The sequence below is a fragment of the Protopterus annectens genome, chromosome 4.part0 (assembly GCF_019279795.1).
Source record: "Protopterus annectens isolate FY-2018-M chromosome 4.part0, PAN1.0, whole genome shotgun sequence".
Classification (NCBI taxonomy): domain Eukaryota; kingdom Metazoa; phylum Chordata; order Ceratodontiformes; family Protopteridae; genus Protopterus; species Protopterus annectens.
This window is the reverse complement of record NC_056733.1, coordinates 87,083,402-87,103,446: the sequence shown is the minus strand read 5'-3', so window position 1 is coordinate 87,103,446 and position 20,045 is coordinate 87,083,402. Positions and strand designations below refer to the sequence as shown.

General features: G+C 40.8%; 1 protein-coding gene across 1 annotated transcript in view; it reads left to right on the top strand.

The window, feature by feature from the left end:
• Window positions 1-20,045, top strand: part of TBCD (tubulin folding cofactor D) — a 3,708,267-nt gene that overhangs the window by 3,474,644 nt on the left and 213,578 nt on the right. Inside the window, exon 34 of the mRNA XM_044068123.1 lies at window positions 3,232-3,309. Within this exon, the coding sequence (XP_043924058.1) occupies window positions 3,232-3,309 (78 nt within the window). The remainder of the gene's footprint in view (window positions 1-3,231; window positions 3,310-20,045) is intronic.

The window sequence follows — 20,045 nt, the reverse complement described above, 5'->3', positions numbered from 1 at the left end:
ACCACAGATGCTTCCTAGATGGGGTGGGGGTGGGGACATTATCTCAGGAAGATAGCCCAAGGCACGTGGTCCCCCTCCAAGTCCAATCTGCATATCAGTGTTCTAGAACTAAGGGTAGTGCTCCTGGTGTTGCAAGTGTTTCATCCTGCCTTACCTCTTGGGACAATAGCTATTCAATCAGACAACATGTCCGTGGTCTGGTACATCAACAAACAGGGGGGGAACCAAGTCCTATCTACTGTGTCGAGAAGCCCTTCGAGTGTAGTAGTGGGACATAACTTCCAACTGCTTTCTGGTAGCAACACACATCCTGGGGAGTTCAAACATGATTGTGGACAAACTGAACAGATGCATCCTTATGCCTCATGAATGGTCTCTGAACTGCAGAGTAGTGAATATATTTCTTTGATGGGACCAGCCTTACTGTGACCTGTTTGCCTCACTACAGAACAAGTGCAGAAGCTACTTTGCCCTAATTCCCGCAAAAGGGAAATTACCCAGAGACACCCTTCTCCAAGATTGGCCCCCAGGTCTCCATTATGCATTTCCTCCTTCTGATCCCTCTTTTTCTCAAGAAAGTAGTTCGGTTGAGAAGCAAAGTGATCCTCATTGCACCTTACTGTCCTTGACAGATATGGTGTTGCTTCCTCTGGCCTCATCTACTTCACAACCCATGGATTCTGGACCCAATTCCTGATTTTCTGTGCCATCCTCAGGGAGTAGTGCACCCCAGTTTGCAGACCCTCAAGCTAACTGCTTGGTTTTCCAATTCCATTAGTCACCAGGCATAATGAAATTCCTTCTCCTGTATGACACATTTTGTTGGCATACCATAAACCATCCACCAGGTATCTGTGGCATAGTAAATGGAGGAGATTTTCTATTTGGGCTTTTGATAATGGTCTGGACCCTTTTTTTAGCCCCAGTAAGAAAATGTTCTACAGTTTCTCGCTAACGTTTTTGATAAAGGAGCTTCTGCTTCCATAATTAAGGTAATCTTAGCAGCTATTTCAAATGTCTATAATGGTATCGGTGACCAGCCACAAGCTTTGTAAAGTTTTTCTTAAAGGCACCATCCATTTAAAGCCCCCCTTTCAAGGATCTGCTACCGCCATGGGACTTGACTATTGTATTGCAGTCTCTTACTTTACCCCTGTTTGAACGTGCAGCTACCTGTGACTTAAAGTTTGCTTCCCAGAGCTGTCGCTTTGGTGACACAAGTCTCTGAATTACAGGCTCTATTTCTAAAGCCCCTTATTTAGTTTTCCACCAAGACAGAGTATCATTCAGAACAAACCCGACCTTTCTTCCTAAAGTGATCTCGGAGACCAATATCAGTCAGTCCATAGACTTGCCTGTATTTTTCCCATTTTTTTCTAATAAAGCCGAATACTGCCTGCACCTTCTGGATGGATGTGCACAGGCAATTATGTTTTTATTTGGATAGAACTAAACAGCTTAGACAATCAGAACAGTTATTTGTGTTCTTTGCAAGTGCAATCTTGGGCAAACCTGTGTCTAAGGTTACTCTGTCTAGATGGTTAAGGGATTGCATTTCCTTCATTTACATGAAAGAAAACTTATGTTTCCCTATGCCAGTGAAGGCACATTCTATCAGATTTGTGGTAACTTCAGCTGCTTTTCATTCTAAAGCTTCAATGTTAGATATTTGAGCAGATGCCACTTGAGCTAAACCACATAGTTTGATTATTCATTACAAATTGGACATGGTCTGCGGGGGGTGAGCCTAGTTTGGTTCTGTAGTTCTCAGGAATATTCTTCCATAGGGCCACCTAGGATCTAAGGTAGCTGAGGACTGTGTCCAACAAGTCAAGAATAGATGAAGATTGACAATATCAGATAAAGAAGTTATGTCTTGCCTTAATGTTCCATCTGTGTTGTCGATCTTCATCTATTCTTGCATCCCTCCCGCCTGCCCCCACCTTTGGATTTCTGGTGGAGCAACATCCTCTGCTGGGTTTTTATTGTTAGGGATACCTTGGACAAGGTTTCTGACTGGCGTGAGAGTGCCTTCTTCAGTATGATTGCAAACTCGACCTGTGGTAATGTGGAGAAGGGCATTGTGGGTAGACTAGCAGAGCGAGAGATTTTTGGCTGACACGAGCTATATATTGGCTGGATCAGTTCCGAGGATCAGAACCGTATATCCACAAGTCAAGTATAGATGAAGATCAACAAGACAGATGGAATGTTATGGAAAGACATAACTTCTTTTTGTTTTGCAAAGGTGCAAGCCCCCACTAATTATATATTTTAACTTCCAATATCATACAGTTCTCACAGAAAGGAAAAATTCCCCAACCCCAAGTTGTCGAATGCGTCTTTGTCGAACTGAAAAGCTCAAAAAGGCAAAATAGCGAAGCGGCCTTTCAACAAATTCTTTCCCTGAGAAAGAATTTGTTTGTCCGCTTTCGCTACTTTGCCTTTTCGGCACTGTAGTGCAATCTCGGAGTTGGTATATTTAAGTAGGGGAGTGTGGGGGGCACAGCCTCCCACATTATGTAATGTTTTATGTTTTTTTTTTTTTTCTCGGAACAGCGATTTTTTTTTCCCTTGGAAAAAAATTGCTGTTCTGAGGTTTCAACGTTGTAAGCTTTCGCTTACATGGGGTCGATTATGTGTAGTTCGCTCTTCTAAGCATGCAATATCATAATATAGAACCTATATATAGAGATATATATATATATATATATATATATATACATATATATATATATATATATATATATATATATATATATATATTACATACATACATGCATACACAAACGTGCACACACACACACACACACACACACACACACACGCAGACACAGCTCTTTATACTTTGTCATGGACTCAGATACGGTACAGAACAAAGTTCCAGCTATCTAAGTAAAGCTAGGAATGCTTCTTATGTTTTAGTTTGCTCAAAACTGAACTGTCAGGTTTTATACGTAACAGTTTCGACATATTTCAGAGACGTTGCAACCTGCTGCTTAAGTATTAGTCAGAGTATCAGCATACTGCATGTTCAGCATTTTTGAAGATATCTGGTATAAGTGATGAAAGTGTTTTTTTTGCTTGTTTTATCATGACATTAAAAAAAAAATCTTAGCATTATTAATTACAGGAGTTTGTGCATTTTAAAAATTCTGCCAGCATCTATCAGTTTGTATAAGTATGTCTCTTGAATATAATCTGCATCATTTTTTTTCTCTTTTAATCCAGGGTCTCCATTCCACTTCTAAAAATGTTATATCAAATGCTTGTCAGCAATATCTTTGATATATTTGCACATGTAGAGAAGTAAGTATGTTGTATTTCAGTTTACTGCATACATTTTGCATATTTTAATTATCTGGTTTGTGTCTTTTAAAACTTCTGGTTATCCTGCCTCAAAAAAAAAAATACATGGTTTGTGTCTGCATTAAATGGGAAGGAAGAAAGTAGAAGAGACTCTGAAGATCTGTTCTAAAATATTCTTGCATTGCTATTTCTGATGTAAATGCATGGAAGATGTTTGTTTGTTTATTCAGTGAACTGCTTGCTGTGTGTTTAAATTTGCTGGAGGGAATTTTGCCAGTGTCTTCAGTGGTACTTGTTTTGGTAAAACTGACCACTGAAAGCAGTCTTGAGAGAAGACTAGTTTTGGTAATACATACATTTTCTGGCCTGCTCCCACCAAACACACACACATATGCATATACCCATGGCCTGCATGCAGGCTGCTTATACCCTTTCTATCCCCTAGTTAGCAAAGTCATTTCCATGATCAAAGCATCTTAAGGAAAAGAGACATTTTCTCAATTGTAACAGTCACTGTTGCACATGCTGATTTTCACTGAAATGCTCATACAGCCACACCGAGATGAAAACCGGTTTTCCATCACTTTTTTATACTGGATACACAGTTTTCTCTAATTTAATGAGGGCAGTCATCTGCTAAAATAAGAATTTTCACTGATTTGGATTTCTCAGGGAAAAAACTCTTGTTAATTTTACTTTGAACTGACCAGCCATGGTACAGGCTTAACTGCTACATTTTTTGAAGTAGGAAAATAAGCTTCAAGACCATTGAGTGCTCTAAACCACTAACCTGAAAAGGCAGAGGTAGTACTACACTCTATCCAGTTTTGATAGCTTTATCTTTCATGCTGCATGTGACCAGATGAGTCTGAGCCACAGGATTTGGCCCATTTCATTTCTCTGTCCTGTCCTAGCACCCTCCCTCACTCTGTGGATAATGGGTCCCCTTTCTCCACTGGAAACCTCATTTATAGATTGGAAAAGTGGGCAAGATCTGGCCATCAGCAAGCTGTCATCCACAGGTAAGTCAGATTATTTCCTGTGCTCTTACAACCATTCCCCGGTTGTCTTTTCAGTGCATTAGCAAATGTAATGTGAGTGAGCACTGCTACCCGTCTTGGGTGGGTTTTTGGTGTACACAGAGATGTGCAGTTCTTGCCTTCCACCAGGTAGCTGCCCTGGTGTGCAACAAGGGTGTAAAGTATCATCTGCACACTAGCATCTCTACTACTCTGTCCCATTCAGTGCCCAGGTGACTGATCAACCCAAGGTCCACTTTCTCAGATTCAAGATTTTGTCCCTATATGCCATGGACCTAGTTGGTGTCTCCTAAATTTGTTTGGCGAAAGATGGATGATATTGATTTCAGAAATCACTTTAAGAAAAAATTTGATTAGATTGAAGGATGAAGTTTTAAAGGATAACAGTGAAGGTTTATTATTATCATAAGGCTTGCAGTTCTGAAATCCTATGGCAAAGTTATTTAGTACCTATAGAAATATTTCCAAAAAGAGAAAAAGCTGAAGTTACACAAAACTGTGTGTTTAAAATGTGGAAGTATATCAATATTTTCAAGACATTACTCAGATGTTTTCAATTGAGTTTTGAGATGAATTAGTCCTCTGAGGAAGATATGGTTGGCATTCATTTGAGCCAGACTTTTAACTAACTGGGAATCAGGAAAAAGAAAATACATGAGAATTAATTTTTACTGTTCTGTATTTTAAAGCCTTCATCGGGGAAGGTATGTTTTCTTTTTGCCTGAACGTGTCACCTTGCTCTCGTTTTTCATGGTAACTGAAAGAATTTTGAGACCTGTTCTGAAACCTTGAATTCAGTAACAGCTATGTGGTAAATAGTCAAGCATGTAGTGTACAGGTACAAGGGTGTAACTGATGTCTAAGACATGATTGGAGGAAAATTGATAAAACTACTGCTTGAAAGGACCGAAGATTCTGCGTATCTGTGAGAAACAGTAAGAAATATCTGTTTCTGATCCTTGTGAACCTTGATTAATGATTTCTTTTAGATTAGAGAAAGTGGAGAAAAGACTTAAACAAACCTGTTCTATTAACTCTCTGAGGGTGGGCTTTAGAGAAGATTATGTTTGCAGTTTAGAACTGAATTATCTGGTGAAGCAGTGTCTGTCTTTGTTGTATCCTAAAGACAGGAAAAGCCCTACAATTACACATTGGTTTAATTCCATTTCACGTGCTAGTGACAGATGGGCAAAGGGTACATGCTAAATTGTTGGAAGTAGTTGTCATGTATTAGACTAAAAATGTTAGGTTTGTAACACTGATATTCAAAGTTTTTTATGAAAAAAGTGCAAGCTTTATCAACTTCTATTTTAGTGCTGTACAGCATTGTACAAGAAACCAGACCAAATATTTTTTGAACAAATCTCTTGCATTTCTATTCAGAATTTTCCCATTCACCTTGTGAACATCAGCTCAAATTGCTGGGAGACAAATGCATTCTGGTCCATTTCATGTCAAATTGTGCCAAATCCTCACTCTGTCCTCTTTTTAATAAAGGTTGGCATCTTGTATAGTAACTAATGTGATGTTGGCTAAATTGGCTTTGTTTAAGTTTGCCCTAAAATTTGATCCTTTGGTTTAATGAGGATGCCACCATAGGAATTTTATTCTTTAATCTATGAACACTCAGCAATTGAACTGGTGATAAACCTGCACCTTGCAGTTGTTTCTTTATTCCAGTAAAACTAAGTGGGAGTCTGCTTAACATTTGCTGTTAATGCTTTATGATTTCTTCATGAGGATTATTAGTCTGCACATTCCTCTCAACTTGGATAGTAAATGGAAGACCATAGGGCCTAAAGCTTCCATACTGAAGTTCCCATTGTTCTGGGCAAAAAAGTTTGCAGTTATTCGGTTAAGAAAGCATTATATATGCTTTTTATTAATTCTGTACATCTTTTATTTAGTAGCTTGATATTGAAATTCCTGTTATAAAAGTGTGACAGTTTACTGGCAGTTCAGGTAACACAGAAATGTTTCACTGTCATCAAGGGACATGGAGGCTTATCTGTAGTAGGTTCTAAAGTGGTTCATAGGTAGGTACTAGACTATCGGCCCTAGGGCCTAGGCAAGCCTAGCCATAACGATTCCCTGGCTATTGCTTCCCAGAAATATTTACTTTCCTGGACCTCTGCCTAGCAGGGCTACTGATGTGATCCCGGAGTGAATTTCCTATCTCCCATCCAATCGTCAAGGTTCCTCTTGAAGAGAGCCATTGAGGCGCTCTGCCTGACATGTATGGACAGCCTATTCCAGAGTATGGGGAGTCCCTGAGTCAGGAACATATCCCTCCAGCATGTTCTATTCATCGTGATGACAAGGTTAAGATCCCTGTTGCGTGTGTCTCGGAGGGATTGGGATTTCTTTTAAGTGTAGCATGTCAAACAACTCTAGATTTGACATGGCCTTGTATGTTAGGCAGAGATTGCCTCTGAGTAGGCGATATGTGACAGAGTGTAGCTGGAGGTTCTTTAGATGGTCAGCATAAGGCATCTGCTTTAGGCCTGTAATTCATTTTGTAAGGTATTTCTGCGGCCTTTCTAGTTGTTGCAGATGTCTTGTGAGGTAAATACCAAACAGGGTGTTGTATTCTATAATGGGTCTAATGAGGAATGAGTACAGAGGGACAACAACCTACTTTTTTCTGGATGAAAAGCACTTAGTGATGAGGTGTGCCACATAGAAAGATTTTCTAACTGTTGTGGCTATGTGGTTGTCAAAGGTGAGACCACTATCCATCTGTGTCCCTAGGTCTCTTATCACAGTTTCGGTGTTTAGTGTACTGCCACCTATGTAGTAGTTCACAGGTACTTGTTTTTTCCCAAAGGGGACCACTATACATCTTTTGGCATTTAGCTTGAGCCCATGGCTCTGGCACCAGGCATCTGTTTCGGTAAGGCCCTTTTGTAGTATATCCACATCATTTGGGGATTCAGTAATGGCTCCCAGCTTGCAGTCATCTGCAAACTTTGTAAGCCAGACTCCCTTAGTGTTGGCCTGTACTTCAGAGAAGTAGATTCCAAACAAGAGTGGTCCCAGGGCAGAACACTGCAGTACATCACTTGTCTGAAACTGGATTTAGAGTTGGCTACTTTTACAGTGTGTGTTCTGTCAGTAAGCCAGTTTGCAACCCATTGTGTGATGTAGGGATTAATGCCCAGCTTAGTAAGTTTATCTATGATTCCAGATTGGGGGATAGTGACGAAAGCCTTGGCGAGGTCCAAGTAGGCTGTGTGAACCACCTTACCCTCGTCCACAGTAATTTATCTTGTTCAGAATGGTCTGGACTTGAGCAAGTTCTGTTCTGTCTGAGGTAAAAGGGAATTTGTCTTAAGATAATAGGGTGTCCGATAAATACCGATATATCCCTCACAGCTAAACTTAGTTCTGAAAGTCTGATCATCACTGAATCCTGGTCTAGAGGGAATGCTGTCTTTGCAGTGAAACCATGTCTCTGTTACTACACAAATGAGGATATGTTCAAGTTGCAGGAAAGCCTCAGGATCAGATAGGTTGTTATTTAGACTTTTGGCACTGAGCACTTTGAAATGGTCAGGGCTGGGATATAGTGGGATTGTTTTTGTAATACTGGGAAGTCCAGAAGTCAGATTTTGTTTAAAAAAAAAAAAAAAAGTTATGCTAGGGAAAACAAGTAATTTGGCAAGTGTGTGGAAGCCATGACACAAATGGTGCAGGTCATCCTGTGTGAAGTAAAGGGACTTATCTGTCAACTTATCCCAAGCTGACATATACTACATCACCTCTTAGAATGATTCCAACTTCTTAACTAGTTATTAAAGCCAATTATCTTTCTTGGAATCTGGACATTATTCTGGGTGAAGGCAAAATTCCACTCAGGATCAACAAGAGTCTTGTCTTTGCTGGACACATGCATAATGAAATCCACCATGTCTCTGTCTTGGTTGAGTGCCTCAAATCATACATGGACCACTCTGGTTTGAGAGATTTTAGAGCCCTCTTAACGTAATGGATCCCAGTGAAAGAACGACAACTGAATGTCACCCCAGTCCTATCCATTCTGGTAAGAGTAGAATCTGTGTGCCAAAAAATGGAGTTACAACTTATTAAAACACTTCCATTTGTGAGTGAAGACTTAGTGGAAATAGACAGTTTAGGGGATGAAATTTCATGATTTCATGTACTGTGTGACTTTATATTATATGCATTGTCTGAAAGTGGTGGTTTTATGGTATTGTTTTGAGGCCGGGGCTTGTTTATCCTGATTATATGAGATTTAGGGAGTGATCCTAATGTCCTCAGCATGCATCTGTACATACGGAGGTAGAGGTGGGTTTGTGTGAACCTTATCGATCGCTTATTTGGGTGAGAGGGTATACTTCAAGTTCTGTAGATACTTAACCTCTCGCACAGATTTGTTCCACTTTGGTCTAGTAGTAGCTGGCTATCTCGTAACCACTTAACAGTTGCTGTTTACTGAATATCTACAAGAAACGAGCACTAAAACACCTCCAGCAAACTCCACAAAGAGAATTGGAGGAAGTGATACACACTTATCAAAGATGTACACAAATATCAAAGTACGCCACTCATAATGGAGAGGAAAAAACTTTAATAATTAAATCTTCTATCTGAAACATCATCAGAGATAAAATATAATACTAAAATGAGGTTTTAAGTACACACCAGTTAAGGTTGGAACTAACAGGACAGACAGTTTAATTAACACTTAAATTAATAGGAACATTTTATTAAAAGAACAGTATTTAATAGTTAAATATTTTTTTAAAAATGTACAAATGCATAATACAGGTAAAAAGATGTGAAATAAAGCATATTATAACACTAAAGAACAATCAGTGTATATTAGATCCACCGGTTCTCTTTGTGGAGTTTGCTGGAGGACTTTTGGTGCTTGTTTCGTGTGGATGATTATCTGGTTATCTGTAAGCATTAGGCAGTTTCTACAGTGCCTAATAATACCGAGTGGTAAAAGCCTCTCTGCAGAAATGGTAAAGGTAGACTGAACTTCCATAGTTGCAGATCAGCTGAGCAAATAAAGACGATAAAAGGTCAGTGATTAAGCCAGGTTTTTATTGAGTTGACCAATACCTTAATGGTCAGAAACATTTTATTTAACTTTCCTGATGCCTTAACGCACTAGTTGCAAAGGCAATGTATAAGGTGTGCTGAAGCCTTAATGTATAAGGTGTGCTGATAACTTAATGCATTAGTAGTAAAACGATGCATAAGGTGTGCTGATACCTTCATGCACTAGTAGTTAAAACAATGTGTAAGGTGTGCTGATACCTTTATGCACTATCAGTAAAAGCAATGTATAAAGTGCGCTGATACCTTCATGCACTAGTAGTTAAAACAATGTGTAAGGTGTGCTGATACCTTTATGCACTATCAGTAAAAGCAATGTATAAAGTGCGCTGATACCTTCATGCACTAGTAGTTAAAACAATGTGTAAGATGCGCTAATACCTTCATACACTAGCAGTAAAAACAATGTATAAGGTGTGCTGATACCTTCATGCACTAGTAGTTAAAACAATGTGTAGGGTGTGCTGATAGCTTCATGTACTAGCAGTAAAAACAGTGTATAAGGTGTGCTGATACCTTAATGCAGTAATAGCAAAAACAATGTATGAGGTGTGCTGATACTCTCATGCACTAGTAGTAGAATAATATGTAAGGTGTGCTGATACCTGAATGCATCAATAGTAAAAACATGTACTCATAGGAGTTTCAAGATTATTTTAGTTTACTGACCTTATATGCCTTGCCATTACCTACTTTCAGGCTTTACTTAGGTTCAGAGGTGTTAACTAGGCTAATGGCCACAAGGACCATTTTAAGCTTAGCTATGCATCCCAAATCTCTGACAAGTTTTGGTACCCTTGATAAATGTAAGCAGGTACTTGGGAGGTAAAACATTTACAAGCAGGGGCCTGGGAGATGAACCACTTATAGGCTGCCTGTGTCCATTTGAGACATAGGTGCCAAACCAGTGATGAATTTCCTGTTGCCCACCAATTTTCCAAGTTCTACCAGAATTGGTTAGGGTGGAACTCTGTTTCATATAGTTGGGGACCCTGTTCCAGGGAAGGGGTACTCTCTGTGATACATACCGGTCTTTCCAGCTGTTCCTTTTTATATCACAGAGAAGGTTTAAGTCTTTAGAATGGGTGATTCTGCTGCTGTTTGGTTGTTTTACAGATAAAGAGGAGGTCCGTCAGGGTGGGTTCTGACAATGCCTTATATGCTAGGCATAGATTCCCTTTCAACAACCTGTAGAAGACAGAATACAGAGATAAGGCTTTGATGTGGTCTGTACAGTAAGTGTTACGTATGCCCTGTATTCTTTTAGTAATGCTGTTCTGTGGATGTTCCGATTGTTGGATGTGCCTCGTTAGGTACTAACATTGGTAGCATTGTACCCAGTGATAGGTCTGATGGATACTGAATATAGTGGAACATTGACCTGTGTGGACCTAGATGCCATATCTTACTTTATAAGTTGTACAGTATAGAATAATTTCCTCACTACTGTAGACACATAATGATCAAAGGCTAAATTCCTGTCTGTGTGTGTCACAAGTATCAGGTTGACTCTTAGGGATATGTTGTTAATATGAGTGTTGACTCTTAGGGATATGTTGTCAGTATGATAGTTACCAGAGGTAGATGACTTCCCAAATGATACTATTCTGCATTTCTTGTCATTTAGTTTTAGTCCATGGTTCTGACACAAGTTATTTGTTTGTGTCAGCCCTTCCTGAAGAACGTGTGTGTCGGTGGGGTATTCTGTGACTGCTCCTAATTTGCAGTCATCTGCAAATTTAGTCACCCAGAGGCCCTTGACATTGGTCTTGACTTCAGAGAAGTAAATGCCAAAAAGAAACAGTCCCAGGACCAACCTTGAGGGGGCTCCTCTTGTGACTCTCTCTTTGTAGAGTAGGACTCCCGAGTTCTAACTTCCTGGGTCCTGTCTGTGAGCCAGCTGGCTATCCACTGGGTGACATATCGGTTTATACCTAACCTCCTCAGTTTGTCAACAGTGCCCAAGTTGGGTATTGTGTTAAATTCCTTAACCAGGTCAAAGTAGGCGGTGTGAACCATTTTTCCCTCATCCATTACTTTGGTGACCTTCTAAAACAAGTCCCTCAGTTGAGTAGTTATGATCTGTTGTTGACAAAACCAGATTGGGTTGGATCCACTGTTTGGAGATTTTCTATGTCATTATTCATCATTTCCATGATAATTCTTTCCATGGCTTTGCATAGGAGACTAGTAAGACTTATGGATTTGTAGTTTCCATGGTCTATAGATGACCAACCTTTGTGCAGAGGGGTGACTGTTGCTGTTATCCATTAATGAGGCACAAAGGTTGTTTGGAAGCTACAGTTAAATAGCAATTCCAGAGGGCCTGATAGGTCATGTTTCATGCAATTTAGAAGGCATCTTGGGATATTGTCTGAGCCTATCAATGCAGTATTCTTGGCCTTAGAGAGCGTTGAGGACCTTTTCCTTGGTGATAGTTTGGGGAGTTATATTTGATAATATTTCTTGAGGGGAGGTTAAAGTGGAGAGAGGGGTAAAGTTAGAGCTGAATTTGTCTGCCAGTAGGTTTGCGATATCTTCTGGCTCAGTTTAGGTGGCTCCATTAATAAAGAACTCTGCATACACTTATGTATGGCCTTTGAGGTTGCAGACATAACTGTAGATGCCTTGTGATTGACCGTGGCCTGGGAGACCAGATTTACCTCAGGTAACTTTGATGAGAGTGCTTTTATCCTGCTGGATGTTGTGCCCCTTAATTTTTGCCTTGATTTTCTTCCTTCTGTTATACACCCCATTGATGTGATTCTTGTAGGGTGGATTGCTTTTTCGCGTTAGTTCTGTACTACTTCCTGGTGGGTACATGTGCCTTTATGTAGCTATTAACATGCATTTATAGGGTTTCTGTGAACAGTTTCACGTAGGCAGCAGTGTGATCTCAGGGTTGAAGGGGGCTTGAAATTTTGCCAGTTATCACTTAATAGTAGGAAGTTAGCCTTAGAGTAGTTCCTTAATATTCCAGGGTTAGCTGGGATTTTTGGTTTCAGTTTTACTTCAAAGGAGACTTTTTTGTGGTCTGATCTTACCAGAGAAGGCATTACACTAATGAAGTTTGTGTGTACAAAATCCAGGAATCTCTATGCCTGCAAGTTTGGTGTCATGTATGATTCCCCGTTAATTGTGGGATAATTAAAGTCACCCATGACTGTGGTATTAGGTTGTATGGTAAGCATTTCCAGTAAGCTTAAATACATGTTATGGGTTTCCTGGGTCATTGAGGGGGACCTACAGCTTGCAAGGAAGTGGTGTGGGATTTTGCCTTTGGTGATTTGAATGTGGAGAAGCTCAAGTACATTGTCTTGTCTGATGAGCCTTGAGGTATAATTTATTTGGTTTACTATCATATTTTCAAAAATGTTTTTTACGAGTACTTGCTTACTAGAAAAACATTGTCGAAAGTTATGATAGCAACCGATAAAAATAACGAACGAAAAAAATGTCAATTCGAAATCGAATCATTAACATTTTTCGAACTTACCTCCACATCTGGTATCATGCAACACATGTTTTGCAGGGCAGCAAGCCCCCCTTGCACCCCCCACACCCTCTTCTACATATGTATATATATATACACAAACTCTGAGATTGCACTACAGTGATGGAAAGAGTACATTTCCAGATCCCCACTATAGTGCGATCTGCATTCAAAATGTTGAATCCACAACAGAGAATGCTATTGTGCATTTGCTGTTGTGACTTCAGCATTTTTTTTCGCTCATTTCTAACGTTGAAAACTTGCTTTCAGGACATTGCAGCTGTGACATTTTGATTGTAATCCTATTTATTTTTGTTGCAAGTTGAGATACCGCCACCTTTAGTCTCTGTTTCAGTCAGTTTGCAGTCAACTGTAAATCTGGTTAACCATAGGTTCTGGTTATCAAATCTGAGATCAGAGAAGAACACACCTGGAGGACTGCACTGGTTAACGTAGCACTATTTGAAGAGGGACATGCCATGTGAACTTTGTGGATTCTTACTTTCAGCCATTTGGCTAGCCATCTTTCCACACAAGCGTCTGTGTTTAAGGCAGATAGTTTCCTTACATTTCTGTCATGAGGTATGGTATTGCATGCTTTGGCCAGATCAGAATCATCTTCTTTCGACTGTTCCCGTTAGGGGTCGCCACGACGGATCACCTGTTTCCATTTCTTCCTGTCCTCTGCATCTTGCTCTGTCACACCAACCACCTGCATGTCTTCTCTCTCCGCATCCATAAACCTTATCTTAGGCCTTCCTCTTTTCCTGTTACCTGGTAGCTTCATACTTAGCATCTTTTCCCAATATACTCTGCATCCCTCCTTAGCACATGTCCAAACCAACGTAATCTTGCCTCTCTGGCTTTGTCTCCAAACCTTCCAACCTGGGCTGACCCTCTAATATACTTATTCCTAATCCTGTCCACCCTCATCACACCCAGTGCAAATCTTAACATCTTTAACTCTGCCACATCCAGCTCAAACTCCTGCCTTTTTGTCAATGCCACTGTCTCCAACCCATATAACATAGCTGGTCTCACTACCCTCTTGTAGACCTTCCCTTTCACTCTTACAGGTACTCGTCTGTCACAAATCACTCCTGACACTCTTCTCCACCCACTCCATCCTGCCTGTACTCTCTTCTTCACCTCTCTTCCACACTCACCGTTACTCTGAACTATTGACCCCAAGTATTTAAACTCATCCACCTTCGCCACCTCTACTCCTTGCATCCTCAGCATTCCTCTATCCTCCCTCTTATTCACACACATATATTCTGTCTTAGTCCTGCTGACCTTCATTCCTCTTCTCTCTAGAGCATATCACCATCTCTCCAGGGTCTCCTCCACCTGTTCCCTACTCTCACTGCAGATCACAATGTCATCTGCAAACATCATAGTCCACGGGCACTCCTGTCTGATCTCGTCTGTCAACCTGTCCATCACCATTGCAAATAAGAAAGGGCTCAGTGCTGATCCTTGATGTAACCCCACCTCCACCTTAAACACATCCATCACTCCCACCGCAGATCTCACCGCTGTCACACTACCCTCGTACATATCCTGTACTACTCTTACATACTTCTCTGACACTCCTGACTTCCTCATACAATACCACAACTCCTCTCTAGGCACCCTGTCATATGCTTTCTCTAAGTCTACAAAAACACAATGCAACTCCTCCTGACATTCTCTGTACTTCTCCATCAACACTCTCAGAGCAAACATCGCATTTGTAGTGCTCTTTCCCGGCATGAAACCATACTGCTGATCACTAATCATCATGTCCCTTCTTAACCTAGCTTCCACTACTCTTTCCCATAACTTCATGCTGTGACTGATCAATTTAATCCCTCTGTAGTTACTACAGCTCTGCACATCACCCTTATTCTTAAAAATCTCTACCAGAACACTTTTTCTCCATTCCTCAGGCATCTTCTCACTTTCCAAGATTTCATTAAACAATCTGGTTAAAAACTCCACTGCCATTTCACTTAAACACCTCCATGCTTCCACAGGTATGTCATCTAGGCCAACAGCCTTTCGATTCTTCATTCTCTTCATAGCTATCCTTACTTCCTCCTTGCTAATCCATTGTACTTCATGATTCACTATCCCTATATCATCCAAACTTCTCTCCCTCTCATTCTCTTCATTCATCAACCCCTCAAAGTACTCTTTCCATCTCCTCAACACACTCTCCTTACTTGTGAGTATGTTTCCCTCATTAACCTTTATCACCTTTACCTGCTGCATATCTTTCCTAGCTTGGTCCCTCTGTCTAGCCAATCAGTACAGGTCCTTTTCTCCCTCCTTAGTGTCCAACCTTTCATACAACTCTTCATATGCCTTATCCTTAGCCTTCGCCACCTGTCTCTTTGCCATGCACCTAATCTCCTTACACTCCTGTCTACTTTCTTCATCTCTCTGACAGTCCTACTTAATCTTTGCCAACCTCTTTGTCTGTATACTGTCCTGTACTTCCTCATTCCACCACCATGTCTCCTTGTCGTCCTTCATCTGTCCAGATGTGATACCAAGCACCTTTCTAGCTGTCTCCCTTACTAGCTCTGCTGTAGTTACCCAGTTATTTGGTAACTCTTCACTGCCAACCAGTGCCTGTCTTAACTCATCCCTTAACTCCACCTCACAATTACCCTTTTTCAATTTCCACCATTTGATCCTTGGTGCTGCCTTCTCACTCCTCCTCCTCTTCTTGATCACCAACGTCATCCTACAAGCCACCATCCTATGCTGCCTAACTACACTTTCTCCAGTCACCACTTTACAGTCTCCAATCTCCTTCAAACTGTCCCTCTTACATAAGATATAATCCACCTGTGTGCATCTTCCTCCACTCTTGTATGTCACCCTATGCTCCTCCCTCTTGTTAAAATGCGTATTCACCACAGCCATGTCCATCCTTTTTCACAAAATCCACTGCCATCTGACCTTCTGCATTCCTTTGTTTAACACCATACCTATCCATCACTTCCTCATCCCCTCTGTTCCCTTCACCAACATGCCCATTGAAATCTGCTCCAATCACCACTCTCTCACCCTTGGGTACAGTCATCACCACTTCATCCAGTTCACTCCAAAATATTTCTTTCTCATCTATTGCACACCCAAATTGTGGAGCATATGCACTAACAACATTCATCATTACACCATCAATTTCCAGCTTCATAAACATCACTCTATCCGACACTCTTTTCATCTCCAAAACACTCTTAGCATACTGTTCCTTCAGAATAATTCCTACGCCATTTCTCCTCCCATCCACACCATGATAAAACAATTTGAACCCACCTCCGATAGACCTAGTCTTACTCCCCTTCCATCTGGTCTCTTGCACACACAATATACCAACCTTCCTTCTGTCCATCATATCAGCTAGCCCGCTCCCTATACCAGTCATACTGCCAAAATTCAAAGTTCCGACCCTCACTACCACAGTCCTAGCCTTTCTCCTCTCTTCCTGCCTTCGGCCATGCCTTCTGCCTCTTCTCCTCCTTCGGCCAACAGTAGCCCAATTTTTGCCAGCACCCTTTTGGCTAACAGTACTGGTGGCAGTCATTGTTAACCTGGGCCTCGACCAATCCAGTATGGAAATATTTACTGGTGTCTGCATGAAATGATTTGGCGAAGTTTTATGCCAGATGCCCTTCCTGATGCAACCCTCCCCATTTATCCGGGCTTGGGACCAGCACAATGAAATGCACTGGCTTGTGCATTCCCAGTGGCTGGGTTCAGAATAAGCTTTATGAATAGCATGACTGCTCTTGACACTTTTTCTGATCCTGTCAAAAAAGTTAGCAAGGTTGAACAGATATGATTTGCTCCGACAAAGTCAAATTGTGAGTTTAGTCTACCATAGCTTTACAGATCAGACTTGTAAAGCTATATGTTTTGTAGTTTCCAGAGTCCATGTTAGGGTCACCCTTGTTGATGGGCATCACCACACCATTGTTCCAGGATTTGAGAACAGGTTCGTGTGTGGGCTTAGGTTCAACATCCTAGAGAGAGGTCCTTTGTAAGCTTGTTTGATAAGCACCAAGGTCTGCTGTTAGGACCTCATGCAAGGTAATGTTTTTGTTTTTAATAACACCTTAAGAACATGTTCCTTAGTGATGATAGGGTGAGTAAGGGATTCTTGGATGAGCAATGTTGAATAATGGTTTTGGGGGTGAAGTTTGTATTAAACATATTTGCTAGTGTATTTGTAATATCACTGGCATCGGAATAGGGGGGTCTCATTAAGGAAAGGTGCATAACAATTTTGAGTGTTATTTCTTAGTATTCTGACATAATTTCAAGTCATCCTTTGTCTGTCCTTCACTTCAGAAGTTAATCTCCATTTGTGAGTTGCTTTACTGGTCCTAATGGTGCTTTTCAGTGTCCTGTGATATTTTTTATACTATCTTCATTTTGAGGAATTCTTACCTTACTATATAGTTTAACATGTGTTTTTTTAACCATTTATTGTACAGTTTACTTATGCCAGTTGACCAACAGAGGGAGTCCCCCCCCCCTTTTTTTTTTATTTCCCCCTGTATTTGACTCTGATCAGGACTGCTTAATCTCTACATTTGTCTAAGTAGGGTAAAACTCCCGAGTGATGTTGGCTACTTTGTCAGGGTTATTAGTGGCGCTGTTATGGGTAAATGTTGAGATTGCATCATGTAACTGTATAAGGCTCATCCTTTTCAAGTACTTAAGTATGGAGATGCTGATTACGGAAGGTATGGTGGCTCTTACAGTATATGGTCCAGTTTAGTTGGTGAGGAAGAGACCAGGTAGGTGGAACAGGTAGAGGCAATATTTGTGAGGACTAGATCAAAGATATTTTGACTTGTAGAGGGTTTGCTGACTAATTAATCCACTGAATTCCTGTTTATCAAATCCAAAAATCTGTGGGGAATGTCCTATTTAGAGGTATAGCTGCTGTGAATAGTGTATATAGTGTATAGTGTATAATAGTGTGAATTGTGTGTATAGTGGTGAAGTAATTAGTCACCTCAGATTATGGAGTTGTTGCTTACAGGAATTTCTTCTAAAACTTTCAAGAATATAACATAATTATCTGGGGACATGGAGGAGGGTTCTATAACATGCTATAAGTTAGACGTTTGTCCTCTACCTCCATGTCACATCCTCACTGGTGAGGTTAGGCCACAAAGCTGTCTCCTTCAAAGTAAAAAATCAAGTCGGTAACCCCAGCAAACCCTATAACAGTTGGGAACTATTCCAAAGTAAACCACATCCTATTAAGTGATAGTTTGTCAACATTCAGTGCCCCTCCCAACCCTGGGTTCACAGCAAATTGTTCATGGAGACGGTATACAACCATGTAAATGGCTGTATAGAAGTTGCTATACCTAGTAGAAGTAAGCCCAAAACAAAGTCTAAAAACAAACCACACTGGTGAAATCTTGACCGTAATAGGGTATGTAACACAAGGAAAAAAGTCATGGCTAAAAGCAGGAAGAGCAACTTCCATTATGGTAGAACTCTAAGAGGACTGTTTAAATCCAACAAGGCCAATTATATCAAGATAGCCTCACAGGCTTAATACAACCACAGGGCCTTCTACAGCTATGTCCAAAACCTCAAAGGCAGCACACACCAATGTGCTGAACTGGTGGTCAGTGGTGCCTCCTTCACTGAGCAGAGTGACATAGTGAATTTGCTGGCTGACAAAGTCATTTCAAACTTCAACCCTACTCCCCCCTGCCACCCCTATGAAAAACTTACCAGTATAACTCCTCCCATCTGTTAACAGGGAGAAATTCCTGGCGACAGTCATTAAGGTCAAAAACATTGCCTGAGTGGGCCACAATGATATCCTGAAATTTCTCCTAAATAACTTAAAGCATGATTTATCATGACCAGTTAAGTCACTTTTCAACTATAGCCTCAAAACAGGCTGTGTACCTTGGGAATGGAGGACTGCAGTGATTATCCCACTTCACAAGGCTGGACCATTAACCAACCCCAGAAACTACAGACCTACTAGTCTGACTAGTCTAATATGCAAAGCCATGGAACAAATTATCTTGGAAATGATCAGCAAAACCATAGGCAACCTTCAGACAGTGGACCTAACCTAGTTTGGCTTTGTCAAGGGATGGTCATGCCCACTAAACCTGGTAGATTTCTTTGAGAAGGTCAGCAAGGCAATGGATGAGGAGACAACCATGCATACCGCCTACCTGGACCTTGCTAAGGCTTCTGATACACTGCCCCACTTGGTTATAGCTGAAAAACTCACCAAACTGGGCATACACCCCTACATAACTCACTGGATTGCCAGCTGGCTCGCAAACAGGACCTATGAATTCAGGACTGGTGATGCCAGCTCCACTAAGAAACCGGTCACCGGTGGGGTACCTCAGGACTCCTTGCTGGGAATGTTTCTGTATGGCATCTAAGTAAAAAATAATGTCAAGGGCCTTTGGCTGACCAAGTTTGCAGATACAACTGCAAATTGGGAGCTATCATAAATTCCTCCCCATGACACAAACATCTTACAAGAGGGTTTAACACAGACAAATGACTGGTGCCAAAGTCACAGATTAAAACTCAATGCCAAGAAATGCTTTGTACTGCCTTTGGGGAAAAATGCCACCCAAAAGAATTACTCCATCGATAAGACACTCCTATGAATTAACCCGTTAGTCAGGGATCTGGAACATGTTTAGATAGTAATTTAGCCTTTGGCCAACATGTGGACAAAGTAATAAGAAAATCATTGTGCGTCACCCAGCTTATAAGTATAGGGTATGTAACCAAGTCCAAGGAAGTTGTAGTACCACTTTATTCGGCGTATATCAGACCCATCCTTAAGGACATCAGGTGTTTCATCTATATGGCAATTCTGAATGTCCATTCCACTTATGCTGTGCTGATGATGCCATAAGAAGTCTGAAACATGTATATCCACAGCTAGTGGGCATTGGCTTTATTGGCCTGAATTTCTCCATAAATAGACTTAAAAAGAAAAAAGTCATGGACATTCAGAATTGCCATATAGCTGAAACACCTGATGTCCTTGAGGGCTCATTTGTATATATCCCATGTTGCCTCTAATACAAGAAGCTTAAAGAATCACA